Here is a 19,238-nt window from a genome sequence, read left to right as displayed (position 1 = left end):
TGTCGAATTTAGTACGGTTTTGATTTCACTTGCCTCAACATGTCTTCGCAAGCAGAGTTTAGTGTCCAATGAAGGGAAGGTACGCATAAGTGGGCTGGCTACACCCCTGGCAGAGGCCTTGGATTTAGGTCTCATATGGCTTGTCGGGTCCATATATATATATACATACATACACACGCACACAGATATACAACATAAGCAATATACACTTCTTCAATTTGATATTTGCTATAAGAAATAAGCCCATAAATCAATTTGAATTTACACCCTCTGTGAACATATTCACACCAGCCTACAAGCAAGCCTCTACGTGGTCATTTGACCTCCAAGGTATACCGACTGTGTTTACTCTTAATCACACTCTAATGTAAAGTCACATTAGGCAGTATAGTTCTAGATTTACAAAAGATGCAAAAAGAAAAAAAAGCTGGAATGGTCATGTTCAAACACCTTTTAATAATGCCTGCTCAATTAGGTTTGACTTAGGGCTAAATCGTAACAACAACAGTTACAAGTTGTTTTTTTTTCTCAAATCTGTTTAATTTCCTTGGAGTTAAGTCAGGTTTAAGCATGATGTTTTATGCTAGATTTTTTTCCAAAACTTAATAATTTTTAAGAAAGCTGGTATCAGATATAATACTCTTACCTCCAATTCATTCACATTTGCAATTTGTTTAACCTTTAGTTGTCATATTTGTGTTAAAATGCATTGACTTTGTTTCAATTAATTTTTTAATTAATGAAGAATTTTCTAATAGAACTTAGTCACTATTAACCCTTAAACAATGGACATCATCAATTGCTGTTTAATTAGATATATCAGCAGACATCATCAACTGATGTTTCAAAAATTTTACATGGATACAACCGTCATCAAAGGAAAGTGAATATTTTACAGCACTTTTCGATAATGAAATTGTGAATTTTCTTGTGTAAGAGAGTAACAATTATTATAGCTTTTGTACTTATTTAAAATGAAAATATGTATAAAAGATACTTTTTATTTTTTACGCCGTATGTAAACAAACAAGTTTGTTTTTCGAAGCGCTGAAATGTATGGTAGAACAAGTAGAAAGAGAAATTTTATCCACTGCATAGATACTGAACAGTATAGATATAAAGGAGAAAATCCTTTTTTCTTTTTTTAAAAGCAGAAAAATTTGTCGGCAGCCAGCCATATTTTTTGCCCATTTGACAACTCCTTCTTGCCATTTAAGGGTTAAGTTGGTGTTTTGAGTATAAATTAATATGAAATTTAAATTGGAGATTTACACTTGGTGATCTACACTTCAAAACAGGAAGTGTGTATCAGAGAACCAAGGGCAACCTGAGGTGGGTTAGTATCAAAAGGGTTCAAGTTATCATAGTTTCTCCTTATCCTATCTTCTCATCCTTACGTAATTTTATCAATCATATATAATCATAACTAGGGCGGCAAGCTGGATGGGTCAATAAAATAACTATAAGTTGAACACTGGGATTAATGTAATCGACTTACCCACTCCCCTGAAATTACTGGCCTTGTGCCAAAATTTGGAACTAATAGATAATTGTAATTATTTGTTGAGAAAATAAACCAACAGAAGACAGTAGCTGTACTTACCACACTCTTACAAACAGAATTTGTCATATTTGATTTGCTTTTGGATTTGTTTTTGATCCTTTTCATATACTGCATGAAACCATCTTTGATCTAACCAAAAATATTTTTAAAAAAAGTTGTAGACAAAATTACTTATTAGCATAAATACATAGCACAATTATAGAATTAAGAAGAATATGATGGAGAGAAGATAAATGCAATTTGTTTTGAGAAGTGGATTCAGGTGGGCTGCACTACTAAAAAATTTCAAGGTAATTTTTCATTAATTATACCATTCAGAAAGTCCTGTAGGCTACAGTTTGTCCACAGCTGATGTAGAGAATGTAACAAGATGCCACCATTTTAAATTTGCGGTAGAGTAGTTGATGACCAGAAGAGCGTTCTACTGCGAAACCTGCTCCAAACGTAATACACAAATGTTTAAAACTACTGAATTCTTCAACTAATGGTAACAGAAAATTAATTAAGAATAGAAGAAACAATAAAGAAAAGACATTTATTTTAAAATGATATATTCCTCTATAAACTCTGAAATATCTTATTCGAATGTTGCTTACAAAGGTTCTGGCACTCACCTGCTTACTAAATAGGCAATGAAGCAGGAAGATGAGGACACCCTGAAATATTAGAATAAAAAACTTTAGAGAAAAAAAATATTGAAATTCATACAATATTCTAGATAAAGTGAGAAAAAATGGCAATATGATAAAATGGTTAAATATATTCTGGTGTTAGGAAGGGCATCCACCGATAGAAACCATGCCAAATCAGACCGGAACCTGGTGCAGCTCCCTGGCTTACCAGTTCCAGTCAAAACTTTGATAATGATGATGATGATATCTAAGGTACTAGTACGGTTGTGTTGTCAAGTAGTTTGATTCTTGACTACATAGTTTTGGGTTCAGTACCATTGCACTGCACATTGGGCAAATGTTTTCTATGAGGGGGCGTTGAAAAGTTTCTGGCTTTGTATAGAAGAAAATACAGGAGGATCAGTTAATTATGATTTTACTCAAAACATTCCCATTTTCAGATTCACACACTTATTGCAGTGGTCCTTCAGTTTTTCTAAGCCCTGATAAAGAATTTGAAAGGTTGAGCATTTCACGATACCCTTAAATCCAGGAACTTTTCAGCATCCCCTTGTACTATAGCTTGGAGCCAACCAATGCCTTGAGAGTGGATTTAATAGATGGAAGCAGAAAGAAGTTTGCTGTATGCTGTATGCTGTATGTGTATATATATATATATATATATATATATATATATATATATATATATATATATATATATATACATATATAGGCACAGGAGTGGCTGTATGGTAAGTAGCTTGCTTACCAACCACATGGTTCCGGGTTCAGTCCCACTGCATGGTACCTTGTGCAAGTGTCTTCTACTATAGCCTCAGGCCGACCAAAGCCTTGTGAGTGGATTTGGTAGATGGAAACTGAAAGAAGATTGTCGTATATATGTATATGTATATATATATATATATATATATATATATATATATATGTGTGTGTGTGTGTGTGTGTGTGTGTGTTTGTATGTCTGTGTTTGTCCCCCCAACATTGCTTGACAACCGATGCTGGTGTGTTTACATCCCCGTAACTTAGCGGTTCGGCAAAAGAGACCGATAGAATAAGTACTAGGCCTACAAAGAATAAGTCCTGGGGTCGATTTGCTCGACTAAAGGCGGTGCTCCAGCATGGCCACAGTCAAATGACTGAAACAAGTAAAAGAGTAAAAGAGAGTAAAGAGTATACATATATATTTAATATTTTGGGACTAATGGGTATATGTCAATTAGTGTGTTGAAGTGTTCAGTAGAGCATTGGCACAGTTTGGGCTACCTGGTGTCATCCACAGTTGGGGTATGTTTCCATTTTTTTATCAACAATTATCTGTTTATATTTACAAGTGTTTGCAACTCTTATTGAAAAAGAATAATAGTAACAGAATATTGTAATGTTGCTTCATTCCCTAACCAGACGAGTATATAACAACACAACAGCCAAAACTTAGGCTCTTTAGTGAGACACAAACCTTTATATACTTATTGAGACCCACACTGCAAAATTGATGCAACACAACATGGTGAAAAGGAGTCCCACCCATAAGGGACAATAGCAAGATGGGTCGAAACAACCGTTGTAAAAAATAAAGATTAATACCAAATCCATCTTCTTGTTACTTAAGAAATTATTATTATTATTATTATGTGAGAGAGCAGTCCTTGCCATCAAAGTGACACTGGGGTAAAATATATGAAGCCCATTATACCCATCTGATAAGGGTACACCAGGCACATGCATCACAACCATATGTGCGCAACATGGTGATCTCATATCAAGATAAACAGCACATGACCACGCAGGTGGGGCCCAGTTAGAATTTTCTTCAGGTCGAGTAGCCCATCCTGCTCAAAAGGTCCCTGAATAAGGTTTGTTTAAGGATGTTGAGCAAAATACCAATGTTTTCAAAGGTGAATCATTCAAACCCCAAAAAATTCCTCTCAACACATGGCTATGATGCTCCCCCACTACTTCTGCTCATGATCAGAGATGCACATATCATCAACCACTAAGGGTCATGCTCAACTGGTTAAGGTCAAGCAAATCTGTGGTATTAAGCAGAATATTTGCAGTAGCCCATCTTTTATACCAAGACAAAACAATGTACATGATAACACTTCTGATCAATTAAGATCAGAAGCCATGAGAGCCACTGCCTGGTACTGCATCCGGGCATTATTATTATTATTATTATCATCATTATTGTGTGTGCGCATATCACCATCTTGGTGGTGGTAGTTGTTCATGATGATGATGATGATTGATTAAGTGATTGATTAAATCACAGATATTCAAGTAAACACAAAAAATTTTGGTGATATCTTACCTGAAGTGAATGACAGGCAACAAATGCATACTGTACAATCACACTTTTATGAAAAAGAAAAATGCCAAGGCACCACGTAAAGCCAAGAATTGGCGAGAATAATACCAAACCCCACATGCCAGCTCTGAAATGAGATTAGACAATTTTAAAATAAATATAAATCAGTTTTTCAGGTATCTAATTGAAACAGAAAGTAACTTTTAATTAAATAAAATAATTCTAGAAAAATTCAGTCTCTTAAAACTCACATTTTGCAATAAAGTATGTGTATTATATTAAACTATTCTTTGAGATGGTGAGCAGGCAGAGTCATTAGCATGCCTGACAAAATATTTAGTGGCATTTCATCTGTCTTTATGTTCTGAGTTTAAATTCCACCGAGGTCAAATTTCCCTTTCCTCCTTTCAGGGTTGATAAAATAAGTGCCAGCTGAGCACTGGGATTAATGTAATTGGTTTACCCACTTCCCTGAACTTGCTGGCCTTGTGCCAAAATTTGAAAACAATGTTAATCAATTGTTCAAAATAAATACCATGAAACTCTCTGTAATGCCCCCTACCCGACTCTTTTTCTTTTCTTTCTTTCAATCCAGGCGTAGGAGTGGCTGTGTGGTAAGTAGCTTGCTTACCAACCACATGGTTCCAGGTTCAGTCCCACTGCGTGGCACCTTGGGCAAGTGTCTTCTACTATAGCCTCAGGCCGACCAAAGCCTTATGAGTGGATTTGGTAGACAGAAACTGAAAGAAGCCTGTCGTATATATGTATATATATATACACATGTGTGTGTATATGTTTGTGTGTCTGTATTTGTCCCCCCAACATCGCTTGACAACCGATGCAAGTGTGTTTACATCCCCGTAACTTAGCTGTTCGGCAAAAGAGACCGATAGAATAAGTACTAGGCTTCCAAAGAATAAGTCCTGGGGTCGATTTGCTCGACTAAAGGTGGTGCTCCAGCATGGCCACAGTCAAATGACTGAAACAAGTAAAAGAGTACATGATATAGAGCTGCAAATATTTTCCATATTTGTTTTTATTATAAAAAACACATTAATGATATAAAATTAATAAACATTATCTAGGCACAGGTGTGGCTGTGTGGTAGGAAGCTTACTTCCCAACAACATGGCTCTGAGTTCAGTCCCACAGCATTGCACCTTGGGCAAGTGTCTTCTACTATAGCCTCAAGCTAACCAAAGTCTTGTGAGTGGATTTGGTAGACAGAAACTGAAAGAAGCTAGTCATATATATATACATACATATATATATGTATATATTTGCACATATATGTATATATTTGTGTCTGCATTTGTTCCCTTGCCATCACATGACAACCAATGCTGGTGTGTTTATGTCCCTGTAACCTAGTGGTTCAGCAAAAGAGACTGATAGAATAAGAACTAGACTTACAAATAATAAGTCTTGGGTTGATTTTTTCGACTAAAACCCTTTAAGATTGTTCTCCAGCATGGCTACAGTCAAATGACTGAAACAAGTAAAAGAAAAAAAAAATTACCAACCACACATAATGTATATGCTTGGTGCATTTTCGGTAGGCTGTGATGTGGCATGGTGGAGATTTCTCTCTCAAAGTGCTAGGTGTTAAAACATCTGAAAGTCATGGACAGGTGAGACAACTCACCCCAAATCCAACTCAGGGGTGATGAACATTGATGTTTTGCCATTTTTGTGGCTTATCAACATCACGTACCTGAACTGAATCAGAGGTGAATCAAACTGGGATTTGGAGTGAGTTGTCCTCACCTGTCCATGACTCTCTGGTATTTTAACACCTGGTGCTTTGAGAGAGTAATCTCCACCATGCCAAATTGTACTCTACCAGCAAATACACGTAGCATATATGATAAATATGTGTGGTGAAAGCACATGGCCTAGTTGTTAGGTTGTTGCAGTCATGATCACCAGTTCATGGGTTTGATTCCCTGAGTGGGCAGTGCATTGTGTTCTTGAGCAAAACATTTCATTTCATATTTCTCCAGTTCACCTCTTTTCAATCAGCAGGGAATGTTGGCCTGCTCATTTAGCCAGTGAGGTAGTGTCATTTAAAAGCTAAAGTAATGCAAATGTGTGACATGTAACATCTGATAGCCTGGTCGGTCATGTGACCACATGATGTGTGGTTGATAATGTTTATTATGCTAGTGTTGCTTCTATTTCATATTTGAATTAAAATCAATATACTGAATTATAGTAGACGATCTTCTCTTGTGGTAGTTTTGCAACATTGTGTATAGGTTTTTAACACAATTTAGGCCCTTAAATCAAGATGTATATTATACATGGATTTCTATAGGTGCCATGTAAATGGCACTCACCCATGAATCATAGCCGGTGTCATGTAAATGCTGATGGCATGCTGATGGCATGTAAAAAGCACCTATTACACTTCTGGAGTGGTTGGTGTTAGGAAGGGCATCCAGCTGTAGAAACCATGCCAAATCAGACTGGAACTTGGTGCAGCTCTCCAGCTGATCAGCTCAAGTCAAACCGTCTCACCCATGCCAGCATGGAGAGCAGATGTCAAATGATGAACATGATCATGATCATGATCGTTGTCGTTGTTGTCATTTGGAAATTGTACTTGATCAAAGATCAATGTGTTGAAGCTGAAATTATTATACTGTCTAAGAGTAAATGCACGTACATATACTATTATATTTACTTTGAATTTTATTTCATGATGCACATAAGGCACATTGCTGTATTCATGAAGATTCGCCTACCACAACACATAATTGAGATCCTAAAAATAAGATGCCAGGTTAAAAAGTATTGCTGTGGGTGCTGGTGTCACATAAAACACTGGTGCAGGTGCCACGTAAAAAGCACTGGTGATGGTGTTATGTAAAAAGCACCCAGTACACTCTGTAAAGTGACTGATGTTAGGAAGGGCATCTAGCCATAGAAACCAAGCCAAAGCAGGCTATGGAATCTGGTGCAACCCCTGACTTTGCCATTTCCTGCCAAGCCATCCAACCCATGCCAGTATGGAAAACAGACATTAAATGATGATCATAATGATGATAGTATTATAAACTATGTGGTATCAAAAAATTTTACTGTAGATAGTTTACACATATGAATATGACATGTATCTCTAAACATTTTAACTCTAATCTTTTCCCCAGAAACTATATATTCTTGATATAAACTAATAAAAATCCTCATCTCTTACTTGTCAAATATTCTCCATGAACTTTGATTAAATGCCCTTATGTTCCACAAATATCCAGCCAAATATGCAACAATGACCCCAAAACTCAAAATACTAAACATAATATAATTCTCATAGAGTTTTATCAAATTGACACTTAAACAAAAACTAAACAAAAGTAAAGATTCAGTTTTAGCCTGGAGTTGTTTTGTTATTCTGTAAACACAAGCCAGCTCAGCTTAAGTAGACTTATTGTATTATATGAAAGAAACAGGTCACATATCTCAATACAACCCATGGGTCCAGAACATGTCTTATGCCTTCACCTTGAGGTTTTAACCCGCTTTTTACCATATTTCTGTTGAAATGCAATGCCTTTGTTTCAATTAATTTCGAAAATAACGAAGAATTTAGTTGATTTTGTCATCATTAAGCCAGAGTTTGATGCATAAATTAACATGGAATTTGGATGGAAGGTTTTAACTGAGATCATTATATCATAAAACCAAGGACAGTTTCATGTGGTTTGGTATGAAAGGGGTTAAACAACAGGTGTGAGCTACAAATTAGCTTGTGAATGGTAAAGACAGAAGTGATATTATTACAACATCAAACCTTTAAAGCTGATTGCAGAAGTTAATTGGATCTTAGTTGTATTAGTTTTGTGCCAAACCCTTTAGCATTTAATCCAACCATATCTGGTCTGTCACACCTACCTTACAATGTCATTATTAAAATATACAAAAGCACCATTGGAATCTCAAAGCTACAAGATAATGCACAATTAATTCAAAACAAAGTGAATAAATAAACAATATATTTGACAAAGAAATCTGAATGCTAAAAGGTTAGAATTATTAAAAAAATTTCTGAGAGCAATTTGACAGCTATTTTTTTAACAAAAAAATTGAAACTTCTTCATAACTGATGATAGAAGACTGCTGCCATTTTAATCCATTAATTACCAAACAACAGTCTACCTTTATTTTCAAATATATTTATCATTCTATAACCAAGTCTTTTTTGATTTTTTTAAAAATCTTAAATTTCCCTAGATTTCATTGAAATTTCACTTAGAAAGACACAAATGATATCTTACCTGGCCCTTTCCATTATAGGTTTTTGTATCATCTCACTATTTCTCAACATGTTTTTCAAAACAACTAATGTTATTACCAAATTGGTCTGCAAAAATATTTTAAAAATAAAGAAAATTGATTAAATTTCAATTAAGAGAAATATGAAAAGCCATAATGTTCTTAATAAACAATGTAAATAGAGTTTACACATTTGGTCTATATCTTTCAAAATATCAGTTGAAAGACTGAAAGTTCAGCGCCTGTTATTCCTAATTGAAACATGTAAAGAAAATATATTTTAATGTTTTCATGTTCAGATCATTAACATAGCATTTTTCCTCATATTCAGGGTGGTTTTTAGCCAATTAGACAGGTTTCTTCAACCTGGAGACTGCACACACACCTGAGACAAAGACACTATGATGAATTTTTAGTATATCATTGTGGCTAATGGTAGAGCCTCAAACCCTCAATGCTTTTTGGCTGGGACTGGCAAACTAAAAAAAGCATAAAACATCAATCTTCAGCTTTTGTAGAGTAGAGGTCTCCACTAATAATTTGGCCCTGCACTTCCTAGTGCCAGCCCTGTTCATAGTTTTAGATTACCAGCATTAAGCTGAATAATTTATCTTCTGATTGTGACCACTTTCAAACTTCATTATTTTCTTTCAGCTAATTAAAACTTTAGAATGCTGTACATTTGTTAAAGATCTGTTCCACTCTAGAAGCAAAACTCTGCTAAGTAATTGACATTTTCAAACTTATGTAAATCATTGGTGTGAAGTCTCTCCCTCTCTCTCTCTCTCACACACACACACACACACAGAAAAAATGAAAAGGGTTAATTATTTTATTAAATATCTTCAAATTCTTGATTATTTAAAAAAAAACGCTACAAGTCATAAGCAAGGTATTTCATTAATTATATGGTCATGGAAGGATTAATGGTTGTTAGTCTATAATGGAATTGATGAAGCTTTACTTACAAAAATAATGAAAAATGCTGGTCCCATAAAAGCCCATTTTAAACCACTTTTCTCTGACAACCAACAGCTGAAATATTAAACACATTAACATATATTGAATGTATATAGTAAGTGTTGAAGGTACATGATAATATTAGTCCATTGATATATTAGAGAAGTGGACAATCCTGTGTGATGGATGCAGTTCTCTTATTAAGGTATATTTTTTTTATCCTTTACCTTTTATTTGTTTCAGTCATTAGGCTGTAGCCATGCTGGAGCACCGCCTTAAAGAATCGACATTTTGTCTTAACAATGAATTGTTACTGTTTGTTAAGCCTGGTGCTTATTCTATCAGACTCTTTTTGCCAAACTGCTAAGTTACAGGGACATAAACACATCTGGTTGTCAGGTGGTGGAAGGGAACAAACGCATGCAAAGATACAAACACACACACGCATACATACATATATCTATATATATATATATATATATAACAGACTTCTTTCAGTTTCCATCTAGCCACATTCGAACACATCTGCCCAAGATGCTATGCAGTGGGACTAAACCCGGAACCATATGATTGGGAAGCAAGCTTCTTCCCACACAGCCACTCCTGCACCTATATCTACTACATATGTGAGAAATTGTTTGTGGTGTTGTTATCTAACTCCTCCTACATCGTTTTATCGATCTTGATGAAACTTGACATGTGAGAACTCATGACATACTCAGATTGTGGAAAAAATCGATAATAGGGCCCTTGGAAGGGATCCTTATATATCTAATATATTTTATTTTAAAAACCAAGGGGAATAACCCATTCGCCCCTGGAAAGGATCCTTATATATAGCCAAGGGAAATAACCCATTCATTTTCCTAAATTATTTGGTAAAAATGAAATTGAATATGCTTATTTCTTAGTATTTGAACTGTTAAAGTTATTTTTGCAATTTATCCAGTACAACCCTTAAACAAGTAAATAGTATTTTCCTAAACAACAGATCCACTTATTTCGGTAAGTGACTTATTCACGAATATACCAACACTTAGATGCAAAGAAGATTTTTTGTACGTTTTTGGGGGAAAATTTGCATCCAGTAGCTATATCAAGTGTTTTGTTGAGTGCTGTGTTTTTTGGAGCATGTTATTAAAGCCCTAAGATTCCACCCAAACACCCTACACCTTCTAAGGCTTCTGGCAGTGAACCTAAGCACCAGAAAAAGGTCATTATGTTCCATGAGAAGGTACAACTGCTGGATATGCTCCAGGAAAGTAAAAGTTATGCTGCAGTAGGTAGCAGAAGATGCCTCCCAGAAGGTACACCATGAAGGATGATGCCAGAGACCCAGGATTTAAGACAAAAAAGACGCTAATTATGTGTGGCAATGCTGCTGGCTTCATGATCAAACCAGGACTTATCTACAAGTCCGCAAACCAGAAGACCTTCAAAAATAAGAATAAAAACCTGCTGCCTGTCCACTCGATGCACAACCCCAAGGTCTGGATTACCAAAAGTCTAACTTTGAATTGGTTCTACAAATGCTTCATCCCTCAAGCTAAGGAATACTTCCAAAATGTATGCATGGAATTCAAAGTGTTGCTTGATAATGCTGGTGGCCACTCTTTGGATTTGAATCACGAGGGAGTCAAAGTCGAGTTCTTCCCTGCTAACATCACCTCCCTCATCCAGCCTGTGGATCAAGGTATGATCTGTGCCTTCAAGACACTTCACACTCGGAACTCTCTCCAACACCTTGTGGACGCAATGGATTCGGACGCTGGTATTATATCAAAGTTGCAAATGCAACTATTACTAACCAATGTAGTGGAAACATATGTAGGTCAATAATAAGCTGTATTTAAAATGTAAATTAGAATTCATGAAATGCTACTTCATCATACTCCTTATTATTATTATTATTATTATTATTATTATTATTATTATATATATATATATATATATATATATATATATACAGCAGTCCCCTGGTATTAACACTACATCGGTTAGTAACAGTTGCATTTGCAACTTTGATATAATACCAGCGTAGTTTCTTCAGGGTCTTCACTATATCCTTTCAGATTGAACTGAAATTATATATAATGATATGTAATTGTAAGATCCAAGAGTCTAGGTGTAGGAAGTTAGTAAGCTCCAAGCAGTCCATGATAGGTATAAAAAAAACAACTTTCAGAAACAATAGTTTATTGGCGTAGAAGTTTGTAGGTATCTTTGGCCTGGTGAGTAGCTAGTGGAGTACCCCTCATTGAGTAATTATTACATCCAAGGTTCTGTTAGCTAGAAAACATATGTAGCCTGAATTTTACCTGTTCCATTCCCTCAATATATATAAAACAAGTAAAATATAAAAGGTATATAAATATATATATATATACATATATACATATATATATATATATATATATATATATATATATATATATACGATGCACTTCTTTCAGTTTCCATCTACCAAATCCACTGACAAGGCTTTGGTCAGCCCAAGACTATAGTAGAAGACACTTGCCAAAGGTACCACACAGTGGAACTGATCCCTGAACCATGTGGTTGGAAGGCAAGCTTCTTACCACACAGTCATGCTGAACAGCTGTAAAAGATCCTCTGCTGAAACACTGAGGTAATATTTGTCCAGCAAAAGTAGAATTTCTAATTATTGCACAACATGCATAACTGTGAGGTGAGAAGTTTGCTTCCCAATCACATGGTTCCAGGTTCAGTCCCACAGCATGACACCTTGGGCAAGTGTCTTCTCAGGCCAACCAAAGCTTTGTGAGTGGATTTGGAAAACAGAAACTAAAAGAAGCTTATTGTGTGTGTGTGTGTGTGTGTGTGTATATAAGGGCATTATTATACAATAATGCCTCACGCTAAACTACCATAATAAACACATTTTTACCGAATGCGAGGAAAATGCAACTCTCCAAATTAGCCTCTTAAATGCCCTTATATATATATAAATATAAATATAAATAATTATACTCTAGGGAAGAATTGGATGGATGTTTTCCCTTATGAAGTTTTTTTCATGCTAGCTACTTGATAAGTTCTTGTAAAAGATTTTATCCTATTATTGAATTCATTAAGTATATATGTGTGTGTGTGTGTGTGTGTGTGTGTGTGTGTGTGTGTGTGTGTGTGTTATGTCTTTGTGTTTGTCCCTCACCACTGCTTGACAATCAGTGTTGGTATGTTAACGTCTCTGTAACTCAGTGGTTCAGAAAAAGGGACCAATAGAATATGTACCAGGCTTAAAAAAAAGGACTGGGGTTGATCCACTCAACTAAAATGCATCAAGGTGGTGCCCCAGCATGACCACAGTCTAATGACTGAAACTAGTAACATATAAAAAATAAAACATACAATTTGCCCTCTGGAAAAGCCTTAAAGAAATACAATGTGATATTTGCTACATGGCATTTACTTCAAATAAGATGAATTAAAGTACTCAATGCTGACATACAAATGGAAGAGTAATGGATCATCTGATAAGACAAGTATTGAAGATGATCAAGAAATAAAATCCAGAAATATATTAAAAAAGGTTTCTACTTACTGATCTTCTCCATAGCCATGTAACCGAGTCACACCTGCTGATATTGCTACAATTATTGCTGGTAAACCTAAAGATAAAATAACAAAGGAATTAATTTATTTTCATTAGAAAATAGTTTTGTAAAAGATATGATATTTACAAAAATGCAGAATCTCAAGAAAGGAAATTGCTGCTGAATGAAAGTGCATTAATTAACCCTGTTCTTAATTCCAAGTGAAGCTACTGAGTTTCAATTGTTTGCTAATATCCTTGGAACACCTGTAAGTGTTACAAAAACACTGTGTAACAATATTCAAAATTTTTATTTTATTCTGTCTTTGGTCAGTAAGTGTTATTTCTGATTTGTTTCTATCTAGAAATCAAAGGACATGACAACTAATCCCTTCAAACTTTGCTTTTGTCACCTCTAATTTTCCATTACATTTCAGACAGTTTCAGTGCTGAATTGCTGAAGCAGAAATATTGTTATAGCAAATGTAATTGCAACAGTTTCAACACAGATTGAAGATCATATCACTTTCTAGACAAATCTAACTTTAAAAAAAACCTAATAAATATATGTTAATGATAATATAAAAAAAATAGCAATGGTAATAAAAAAAAATATGTTAAATTACCCCAAGCAACCAAAATAAGTTTCTTTACATCTATCTTTGAAAAGACGAAAACAATTGTGACGAAAATATCAATTCCTTCCACAAACATAGTGAAGAACACAGTGAGATAAAAGAAATGTAACAGGATGGATGTCACTGTGCATGTGATCTGTAAGATAAAAATGATTGACACATTAACTCTGAATTATTCTAAAAATTGTTTTAAAACATATGTGATGCTTTTTACAGGATTTATAGATTGGATAGATATTTCATGAAAAAGAAGACTTATTTATCATTTTTATTATTGCTTAGTCAAAGAAGGAAAGGTAAAACACTTAACAGATTTTAAGACCTCTGAGATTGCTGGGAGGAGGTTATTCTCAGATCAAAGACATGGCCCAAATGCTTGTAACAGAATTGAATCAGCTAAAAACATATGAGGATTGGGTGGTGGTGGTAATCTAGGTAGTGGATTAAGTCTAACACATACGTGTATGTGCATGCATGCATGTTGTTTTTCAGCAGTGCATTGATTAAAAAGAAAAAAAACGCATTCTGAATGTTGGCTGGTCCTTGCAGACTTCAGACACAGAGATCTTGAGGGAGAGCCAATGTCCCAAACATTGAAGCAAAAGTGCATAAGCACTGTTTACATTGGACAGGACACCTTGTTCAGATGTCTGATTGGAGCATCCGTAATCAGGTGTTTTATGGTGAATTTGTTTGTGGAAAGCACCTCCAGCGGTAACCAAGACTATGATTTAAGGACTGTATAAAGTCCTTGTTGAAGGCATATGAAATATGGAACATCAATTGGGAAAGCAATGCTTGTCATCACCACCAATGGAGGAAACAAATAAAGGAATGAGTGGATGTTTTCAAAGACATGTATGTTTATCCATAGCTGAGCTCATTAGTCACCAGTGGAGCCACAAGTATAGTCTAAATCTGTTTGAATGCACAATGTTTTTAATGGTCAGTGATGGTCTTTCTTGGTCACAAGTGGACAGACATCATATATGTACATATGTACATATATATATGTATGTATTTTATCGGTATGCATGTACACTAAGTATATATCTATATGTGCAAATTTTATGTGTGTGTATGAGTGTACATATATATATGTATGTTTATATCTATTTATATATATGAGTATATACATGTATATGTATCATCATCATCGTCATCATTAAACATTAAGTATGATCTCAAGCTCAGATTCATGGCATGCACATCAGACAGTGATTAGTGGAGAAAACATGCTGAGGCTTTTGTACTGCAGTGGACTGAACATAGACAATCCAGTCTAATCCAATATATACATACATATGGAGAAATTATGATAAACACAAATTTAAAGTTTATATTATTTGTTCTAATGTATGTTTCACTATTGTGGGTGTTTGGAACTCTGCAGAGTTCCAAACATACATAGTGAATTGATAACATAAACAGAGTGAAATGTATGTAAGAACTAATAATATAAACTTATATGTATTGTAATTTCTTCTACATTTGCTCTGTATATCATAACTAGTAGTATTATAATACTACCAAGTATACTAGTAGCTTAACCACTGTACTGGAAGCAGACTAGTTGATGATAATCTACAGTGAGCTCTGAACTTAGGAGTAGCAGTCACACAAGATATACTATATACACATATACATATGTATATACATATATGCACATAGGCATGTATCTATGGATGGATAGGGAGGCAGACAAATAGATAATAGTTATGTATTTATGTACAAGAAAGATCAACAGATATTAGTGAGAATATTTAGATAGAATTGTAATGACAATATATACATACACACACACACATATATATATATATATATATATATATATATATATATATATATATATTAGAGACAAGTCCTTATTGCATTTAACTATTGCAGAGTAGTAGAGAATATAGTTTATAAAATATTTAAATAATGAACAATAGAGTTAAATATTGTAATTATAATCAAATAGGGAAAATATAATGGCTCTGATAAAAACTGTATATACCTTATAACTTTTAAGATGATCGCTCAACAGAAACAACAAGTTTGCTATAAACATTGACACACATAGATTCATCAAAATAATGGCTCTCGATTTGTTCAAAGTGGTTGTTGTAACATGTCTGAAAGAGAAATTTTTTTTTTAAATATCAGGCTTTTGTAATTGATTTAAATTAAGATATATCAAAGGATTTTGAAGAGTTGAATGATAAATGTATTTATTCTGTAGCAAGTGGAAACTTTGCTATGGGGTGAGCAGACAGCAGGAGAAATTTTCAAAGGAAGATCTCTCAACAAACAAGTGTTTCAGCCTGTTTGTTCCTAACACTCTAAGGGAGATGGACCTACCTAGGTTATGACACTTGGGTGTCCTCCTGCTGTTTTTAAAATGCTGCCTTTAGTGAGATTTGAACTCGGAATCTTTGGGCGATTTTATCACTCAACCACAAAGACCACTTCAAGAGGTTGCAATGTTTTAAACTGGGTTTCTTTCCTACTATGACTAGTGGTTTGCATTCTGCACATTCTAATTTCTATTATAATATTTATTATTGTCTTTTCTTTCTTAATAAATTATTAAAAGAAGAAGTAATGCCTGTAACCTTCTGAGGTCCCTTCAAATTGGTGAATTTGATACTGTTGGCATTCAGCATCTGTAAAGCAATATGACAATGCTGATTTAAGTCCTCGTTATGTCATAATAGCAGCGCTCTCAATACCTTAAGACAGACATGGGCAATATTTTACAAGAAACTGCTTGCATGAGACATGGCTCATCATCAGATAGGCAACACTACTAAAAAAATTCAAGGTAATTTTTCAATGGCATGCTGTTCATGAAGTCCTGCAGACCACAGTTTGCCCATGGCTGGTTTAAGATGTGAGACCACAATGAAATAGTGAATCAATCTCCTCAAAAATAAACAGTTACATTTGATACAGTAACTGTTTGTTTTAAACATAAAAGATGTGTGAAAATTAGCAAACTGAATAAATGTTGATAAGAAAAGTACTCAGTTGTTAAACTTTTCCTTTAATTAAATGTTTGTAGAATCTCACCGAATTTATAGTTAATAATAACTTACAAAACTAAAAAAGAAATAAAATATTTTTAAAAATGCTTGTATTGTAAAGTCACAAAAACACATAAATTAGAAGAGAGACTCTGTTCTCACATTACATAACATTAGAGATTGTTCTAAATATAAGCGAACATTTTGATATGTTCAGTGAAGGAAAGGAATATTGAACAAAATTTCTAAAATTGCTTTCTTCATCTTATCCCTTTAGCATTTAAACAAGCCAAATCAGGCCCAAATATTCTCCCGGTTTTAAGATCAAACTGACCAGATCCAGCCTCTCACACTTATACTGCAATGTCATTCCAAAAATAAATAACCACATTATCGAAATCTCAAAGCTATAAAATAAAACATGATTAATTCTAAACAAGGTGAATAAATAAACATTATATTTGATAAAATAATCTGAATGCTAAAGACTTAAAGACACATTTGAAACTTCATATTTATCCATGCAAAAAAAAAAAAGATCGAGCTTAATACACATTTTTCCATATTGAAATTTAAGTTGGAGTGTTTGTAACAAACAAGCAAGGGATGGGCACAAAATTCCAAGCATTGTAGGGAAAGGCAAAGGCCAATGCAGCTTAGCACCAGTGATGTTGCAACTCATTTCTACAGCTGAGTGAACTGGAGCAACATGAAATAAAGTGTCTTGCTGAAGAACATAACACATAGTCCAGTTCAGGAATCAAACTCACTGCCTCATGAGTATGAGTCCAATGCTCTAACCACTGAGCCATGAGCCATCTGATAATTAAGTTTGTTTGGTATAGGTATGTCAAAGGCTTTTATCATGTTTTTTTTTCAGGTTCTTTTTATTATATTTTTGTTTGTGAAGTTATATTAGTTCTATTTAAAAACATGTGCAATTTTCTGTCATTTTCTATCTTTTACTTGTTTCAGTCATTAAATTGTGATCATGCTGGATCACTGCCCTAAGGAATTTTAGTTGAATGAATTAACCCCAGGACTTATTTCTTTTAAGCCTGGTACCCATCATATCAGTTTCTTTTATTGAACAGCTGTGGGGACATAAACACATCAATACCAGTTTTCAAATGGTAGTGGGACACAAACACAGGCACAAAGATACACACAAACACACACACACACAATGGGCTTCTTTCAGTTTCCATCTACCAAATCCACTCACAAGACTTTGGTTAACCCAAGGCTATAGAAGAAGACATTTGTCCATGCTGCTTCATAATGGAACTGAACCAAGACTCATATGGTTAGGAAGCAACTTCTTCCACACAGCCATAACTGCTAATGTATCCATGTTTAATACACAAATATATTTCACAATCAAATCTATAAGCTATAACTTAAAAAAAGATTTTTAAAAGATTCCATTTGTATTCTTGTTTCAGTATATCAACACTTATTAAGGCAGCGAGCTGGCAGAATCATTAAGTACATTGGGCAAAATGCTTACCAGCATTTCACCCGTTTTTACGTTCTGAGTTCAAATTCCACCAAGGTCAACTTTGCCTTTCATCTGTTTGGGATTGATAAAATAAGTACCAGTTGAACACTAGAATTGATATAATCGACTTATCCCCTCCCCACAAATTACTGGCCTTGTGTCAAAACTTGAAACTGATATAACAACTCTTATCCAATTATAACAGTTCACTTAAGTTCATATTCAAATTTGTAAATAATTTACAAACTCACAAAAATTACAAAAGGAAAACATCAGCATTCTTTGGTAAACTTTCGATGACTTTTGTGGCAAATTTGTGAAATGCTGAACATTCTCTTCCTTCACCGAAATTGCCATTTGTTAGCAAAGCATAATTGTACTAACATGTAGCTACAACTTACAGTATATGCTCACAAATATACAGCAGGCTGAATTACTTAACTACAAACCAGCTTGTTTGAAACTTATATTTAATTCATTAACAAAATTTGATAATTTTGGAGCTAGAACTATTAGTCCTTGAAGAATTCTACGAATCACCAAACATGGCTTTATAGATAAATTGAGTCCAAGGAGAGATTCATCATGCACTGTAGATATTACATTTGAATTTGTTCAACTCATGCCAACAAGGAAAAATTGATGAACGATTTTAATGATGATGATGATTATGATGGTGGTGGTGGTGGTGGTGGTGGTAATGATAATGATGATGATGATGATGAGGAGGAGGAGGAGGAGGATAAAAAAACTTACCTCCAAAGTATTATATAACATATGAATGTGAGGAAAACAG

General features: G+C 34.4%; 1 protein-coding gene across 2 annotated transcripts in view; it reads right to left on the bottom strand.

Moving 5' to 3' along the window:
* Positions 1-19,238, bottom strand: part of LOC106868735 (adhesion G protein-coupled receptor L4) — an 87,398-nt gene that overhangs the window by 5,910 nt on the left and 62,250 nt on the right. For both annotated transcript variants that reach the window (XM_089350706.1, XM_014914132.3), the window contains 9 exons: positions 19,199-19,238; positions 15,933-16,050; positions 13,922-14,069; positions 13,305-13,371; positions 9,748-9,814; positions 8,782-8,867; positions 4,508-4,631; positions 2,179-2,220; positions 1,604-1,693 (listed from right to left, as the gene is read on the bottom strand). The exon at positions 19,199-19,238 is cut by the window's right edge and continues 58 nt beyond it. In XM_089350706.1, coding sequence (XP_089206832.1) covers positions 1,604-1,693; positions 2,179-2,220; positions 4,508-4,631; positions 8,782-8,867; positions 9,748-9,814; positions 13,305-13,371; positions 13,922-14,069; positions 15,933-16,050; positions 19,199-19,238 — 782 coding nt within the window. The remainder of the gene's footprint in view (positions 1-1,603; positions 1,694-2,178; positions 2,221-4,507; positions 4,632-8,781; positions 8,868-9,747; positions 9,815-13,304; positions 13,372-13,921; positions 14,070-15,932; positions 16,051-19,198) is intronic.

The sequence above is a fragment of the Octopus bimaculoides genome, chromosome 4 (assembly GCF_046866305.1).
Source record: "Octopus bimaculoides isolate indiv1 chromosome 4, ASM4686630v1, whole genome shotgun sequence".
Lineage (NCBI taxonomy): Eukaryota > Metazoa > Mollusca > Cephalopoda > Octopoda > Octopodidae > Octopus > Octopus bimaculoides.
This window is presented reverse-complemented; position numbering and strand designations above follow the sequence as displayed.